At 41.2% G+C, this 6376-nt stretch overlaps 1 protein-coding gene across 2 annotated transcripts in view; it reads left to right on the forward strand.

Annotated features, from left to right (window-relative positions):
* The first annotated feature begins 1089 nt into the window (after window positions 1-1089).
* Chn1 (chimerin 1) overlaps window positions 1090-6376 on the forward strand; it is a 39608-nt gene continuing 34321 nt past the window's right edge. For both annotated transcript variants that reach the window (XM_028762973.1, XM_028762974.1), the window contains exon 1: window positions 1090-1341. In XM_028762973.1, coding sequence (XP_028618806.1) covers window positions 1090-1341 — 252 coding nt within the window. The remainder of the gene's footprint in view (window positions 1342-6376) is intronic.

The following is a 6376-nucleotide window of genomic DNA, read 5'->3' on the forward strand; positions in this document are numbered from 1 at the left end:
TTGAAGACTAGGAAACTAGTCTAGCATATTGCTGTATTAAGTATAGTTCTACAACCAAATACATACAGTGTAGACAAAGCTGCCCACTAGAAGATATCAACCATGCCACATGCATGCTTTCTATTCTGGATGAAAATGCAACACTTACATTCCTTTTCTTCTTTATCAAAATATATAACCGTCTTTGTTCATCTTTAATAAAACTGGAGTTCAGTTAAGTGGCCTCACCACATGCACAAATAAGAAGTCTGGGTCACCCCAGTAGAGCAGCTCGTGTCACACATGACACACAGAGACATGGGCTGGCCCTTCAGATTCTACCTGGCAGTCGTTTGGTTGGTTTTGCTCTTAAATAAAACCCTCTGGTATGTGCTAATTTCCTCTGCCTTTAATGTGTGACTCATTCATTGCTCATTACCTTTCTACAGATATTTTTTTTTCCTTTCCTTGAACCAGCAAGAAAAATCTTGCATGAGAGGAGGGGGGAAAGAGTGAGTGGAGGAACACAGTGCTTAAATACTGTTACTGGGTTTTCATTGGCTGTCTGGTCTCTTACTGTGGCCAGTCTAGTCATGCTTCCCCCTGCAAATCCCTCCCTCTTCGCCCCCTCCTGCAAGTGAGTTCGCCGGTGTCTGTTGCCAGCGACTGACTGCAGGCTGTATGTAGGCATCTCTCATTCAGAATGGACATTGACATGTTGAGCAGAGAAGAAAGCTTTCAGCAATGTGTCATTTGTCACAATTGTCAGGCTTTTTAAAAAAGGACTCCCAAAGAGAGATGCTGCATGTTTTGCATGTTAGCACAGACTGATTTGCTCTCCAGACTCTTAAGTTTTCAGAAGCTTAAATATAGAGCCCTGTTAAAAAAGGAAGAGAGAATTTGTGTGTTAATCGGCCTTGTGAAGAAGTGCTTCATCACCCTCCTGCACCTCCCTGTGCTCTGGTGCGTGGCGTGGCCACGGCTCTCTAGGTTAGGGCTCTGAGCTGGCTGCAGCATGCTCATGTGCTAGCTGAGTAGAGTTCACCGGCAGTCGCAGGCTGATACAGGGTTTTTTGTTTTTTGTTTTTTCTATTCCTTTTGAATATCAAAATGCCATCCAAAGAGTCTTGGTCGGGGAGGAAAACTAATAGAGCTACAGTTCACAAATCAAAACAAGAGGGCCGTCAGCAAGATTTATTGATAGCAGCCTTGGGAATGAAACTGGGTTCTCAAAAGTCGTCTGTGACAATCTGGCAACCTCTGAAACTCTTTGCTTATTCGCAGTTGACATCACTTGTTAGAAGAGCAACTCTGAAAGAAAATGAACAAATTCCAAAATATGAAAAGGTTCACAATTTCAAGGTAAGAATATTTGTTTCTGGCCTTTTCTCATAAAGAATGCTCAGTGATTAGAATGTGCGATGTTACAGGCTCATCTTTGGATGCCTTGGAAAAATTAAAGTGAACTGAGTGGAATATTCTTGCTATTCAAGAAAAGAACATGTTTAAATCCTGATTTTATTTAAGGAAGAACTGAATAGAGCGCAATAGAAATCCAGCCCCATTTTCTCAGGTGCTGTGATAATGTTCTCTGTAACTACTGTGTGCACACTGCTAAGGCTTGACTGATGTTATAAAGGTCTTTAATCATGGTTTTGGCCTTGCTTGTATCTGTTTTGCAATGTATCTACCTTTGTTGGTGATTTCAGGAAGGGATTAAGTCTTATCTGTCCGATTCTGGTCAGAGGCTTTGCTGTAGCAGGCATGTGCAGTTGCATCTGGAGTGAGCAGATGGTGTGCATTTCCCATAGTTTCTGTCTTCTCTCCTCCTTCCGTTAATAAATTGACCACAATAAAAGAAAGATTGCTGCCCTGGGACCATAGAGGCTGTGACTGGCAGCTTCCCTGCATCTCTCTGTGGTGGCTTTCACCTTGCATATATTGTTTTTGATTCCTGCTGTAACATGTTTTATGCAGTGTACCTACATCTTCCTTTATGAAGATGATATATATGTATGTTGGCCTGAGATGTGTCTAGATCTTGCCTGTACTTACTGCATGGTAGAAGGCCTTGAAGGTGGGCCCTTTACATGCTAAATCATGGGATATGCAACTTGAAATCATGTGTAAGGAGACCCAATTACACTCAGCAGGCAGATGAGCCAGCATTTCTGTAGTAACTTCCTGATAGTTAAAAGTTGTCTAAGACTCAAGAATATTCAGTTTACACAGAGTATCATTGATGCTGATGTTAGAATGGGGGTATTTGATTGCAAAAAGGGTGTTAGATCTAGAAATTTGGGGGGTTTCTTTAATCCGTTACTTTATTTAACATTTATTCAGCATATAGAATGCACCAGGCTCTCTACTAAGGGGCTTCATCCCAGACTTATAATTCATCCTGACTTTTAACACCAGCATTTATTTTACTCATGCTAAAAAAACAAAACAACAAACAAACCAACATGCCTCAGTGTTTTCTGTGTTTTCTATAGTGAGGAATAGATTATAGTCTTCATACGATTTGGGGGATAATAATGTGAACCTTACTTTTCAACCAATATTTTTGCTTTAAAATGGATTTGAGACAGTTCAAACAAATCAAAAATTGGCAGAAAATGGAAATGTGTATATCCGGTCTTAGCGACATCCTCCACTTATAAACCAAAATTATATAAGTAAACAAACAAATACCTGCAGGATGTTTAGTTCTGGTGATGTATAGCCTGGTCTTATAGGACTTTTACCAGGAAAATGGCCCATAAAATGTCGATTAAGTTTGAAGGGAAGAATCATCCGCATATTCCAGAAATTCTGGGACTTCCAAAGCATCTTCAAAGAGATGCATCTCATAGGCAAAGCAGGCCTATAAGATGATCCTTGTAGTGCTAAGTCAGGTTCTGTAAACTGCTTTTTACCAATATTGGCTGGAAGTAAACGGGTCTGTTGGAGAATTTGAATGAACAAGCATATACTTTCCCCTCTCCTGCAGATTGTATCTATTAGGTTTTTACATAGCTTTATAGGAAGTAAATCCTGCGCATCCAGAAAGTATTAACTGTGTGATCGATTGTGACCCTCGCCACCGCCAGAACTGGAGACTGAACCTAGAGAGTTTGCCAGGCAAACACTACACCAGTGAGCTCTACCCCAGCCTCAGCATACCTGCTTTTGTTTATTTTGGGGATTTTTTTCTGTTTTATTTTGTTTTAAGAACATAAAACATGGGAGACTTATTTCTCTGGAGCTAGCAGATGAAACCCAGCTGAGGCCTGTTCTTTAACACTGTCCATGTCAAGAAGGGTTTTCTGTGGGACAGTGAAGCATTCTACACAGTGCTTAGAATCACTAATAAGGACAGAAGTCTCAGAATTTGACTCCTCCTATTAAAAATAACTCTGTTATTTTTAAAATGTGCCTGTGGAGTAACATTTTCAAAAATGTTTTCAAGAGAGAGAGAGACAGAGACAGAGAGAGAGAGAGACCCACTTGATTTCAGAGAATACCCCGGAAAGAATTGCAGGCCTAGCAGGAGCTTGCTCCGTACAAATGCTGGCATAGAAGGGCACTGCCTCTGGTACACATGTTCAGTCAGCTCTACTGTGGGAAAACAGAACTGTTTCCATGCTTGCCAGTCATGTGGCCTTGCCTGCAGCTTTCTCTCAGTGGAGTGTTTTCAGAGTGACCTCAGGCCCCTCACCAAAGCCTCCTTTCAGCGTGCTTTTCTCTTCAGCTTCTTGAGCTGCTTGTTACGTAATGCTGCTTGGCGTGTGCACAGCTGTCAGGTCTTATTTTAGGGTGAATGGAAGAGCACTGGTTACCTTTGGTGAAAGCACTCACAAGGAGGGAGCCATTCGGAGCAGCCAGACCCTGTGACTGGGGATTTGTAGGAGAAAAATTAAAAAATGGATTCTGCTGTTATGTAACCTTTCCCTTTCCTCCCGACCCCCTCCTCTCCCTCTCTCATTCTCTTCTCCTCCCTCCCCTCTGTTGTTCTTACATCATAGAAAGGCTACTATATCTTAGGGAAGTTATCATTTTAGCAATAAATATAGCACATTCTGTAGAAGCTTGGTAAGATGTCAATATAAGTTTGAGCATAATTCCAAAAGAGCTAGAGGGAGGGATTCTAGATGTTTTTACCAAAAAGTAAAATGAAGCAAATGTTGCAAGACACATGGTTATCCTGACTTAAGTATTAGACGTGTGGACCCATATGATAACAATACATAGTACCCCATAATTTTTAGTTTCTATTTGTAATTGACATATAAATTTGTACATATATATATTAGGTACCATGTGATGTTTCTATATGTATATAAACTTTACAAAAATTGAATGTATTTCTAATTAATCAAATTCTTTTAGGAGTTACTCTGTTCTGAGCTGATGAGATGGCTCTGTAGGTAAAGGTACTTCCTTGGCTCCCGGCTGAGGATTTTCTTGCTGGGATCTGTATGGTGGAAGTAGAGACCCGACTGTATGCCATAACACCTATGCACCTATAAACACACACTAAATGAAGTGATTTTTTTTTTAAATTTTAAAGAGAATTACTCTGTCCTAATACCACATGTAGAGAAAACAAAAAAATAAAAAATGTATCAAAAGCAAAACAGAAGCAGCTCTCCACAGACGTTGATCGCATCTTACTTCTATGGCTCTGGGAAGGACTGGAGACTCAGCCTTCGACCTCAGGAATTGCTTGTGACATGGACCATTGCCCAATTGGCCTGAATGCTTAATCTCTCTAAACCTCTCTTTCTATGGCAGAAAACTTAAGTTCCTGGTCTATGTAGGCACATGGTAGCCACTACTTACTACGACATGTTATCTCTACGGGGTTTTCTCTGGATTTATATCAGTTAATTTGTTTATATAAAAGAGTGATTGAATCCTGGCCTTCCTCTTAGCATAGATCACAGTGTGGTGGGGAGAGTCTTGGATGATCTGAGGAGGCTCCCAGTTAGCTCCTGGGCAGAGTAGGGTTTACATAAGAGCGCTGAGTATTTTATGTACCACAGAGTACAATGAAATCCTGTTTCCAAGAGAAGATACAGGCAGTGGTTTCTGAAATGCCAATTTGTTATAGAATTCAAACAGTACCAAAACAGGAGGCTTCCATAATAAGGTTAGTGATCAGGACCTCCAAAGTGAAGTAGTAGTAAGCACCTGGCCAGCAGGCAGTGTCCTGCTGCTTGGCAACCAGAAGGGCAGCAGTGGCCATACTCCTGCTGAAGGTCTTTCCTCTCCCTCCCGGGACACACAGTTTCGGGCCCAATGCTCTTTCATTTGATACATATCGAGAGGCGTTTTGTTTGTTTTTCTTTAACTGCACTGAAATTTTATGTTCAGCGGCTGTGCCTCCTTGCTCCCTTGTGCTGTACCCACTAACATCTTACCACTTCTCCTTCATTCTAATCTTTTTCCCTTTTTGCCATATGTAGGAAAGTGCGGGCAACTGGTACATGTTTAAGAGGTGCTGACTGAATGACTGTCTGAATTAGTATACAGTGTGACCTAGTGGACCTGTTACTTTGAAACCAACTGTGATGACAACAGAAAATCTCAATAAAAAATACATTCTGAAAATACATTCTTAGGACCTGTGTTCTTTTATATTAATAGAACTTACATACTTACAAGAACTCTGATAACATGATGCTTTTTGTACTTTTTTTTTTTTTAAATTTAAGACAGAGTCTAACTATATAGCCTAGGCTGGCCTTGAACTTATTATGTAGTGCAGGTTGGCCTCAAAGTGCAGATTCTTCTGCCTTAGCTTCATTCATGTGGTTATTGTAAAGTATCTTATTAAGCTTTTGCAGTAATGTACTATCCTTTATGGATATGAACATGGAGTATCCAACATGAGATTTTAAAGGAATCGTTTTTCTGCAAACAAGAGGTTAAAAGGAACTGTAACGTGTATTTTATATTAAGCACATTCCCCCTCTCTTCACTTTGAATGTGGGCCAAAGAAGACAAAAATAGCCAAGATCAGTACATAATGGGGTTCTCTCTGCCTCTGCAGTCAGACACGAAAAGGACTGATGAGCAGAAACTGGGAGGTTGGAAAAAATCATCTATAAGGTCCCTGTAAGAACTTTGTTTCTGCTGCTACCTGGCTTAGTGGTTCTCAGATGCTGTGAGAGCCAAAAATAATGAGCACATCTGCCTCTGCTTCTCTCCCTGCCTCTGCCTGCCTCTGTCTCTGCCTCTCTGCCTCTCTCTGCCTTTCTCTCTCTCTCTCTCTCTCTCTCTCTCTCTCTCTCTCTCTCTCTCTCTCTCTCCCTCCCTCCCTCCCTCCCTCCCTCCCTCCCTCCCTTTCTCTGCCTGCCCTTCTCTCTCTCTCTCTCTCTCTCTCTCTCTCTCTCTCTCTCTCTCTCTTATC

This window comes from Grammomys surdaster, unplaced genomic scaffold, assembly GCF_004785775.1.
Source record: "Grammomys surdaster isolate TR1022 unplaced genomic scaffold, NIH_TR_1.0 136, whole genome shotgun sequence".
NCBI classification, from domain to species: domain Eukaryota; kingdom Metazoa; phylum Chordata; class Mammalia; order Rodentia; family Muridae; genus Grammomys; species Grammomys surdaster.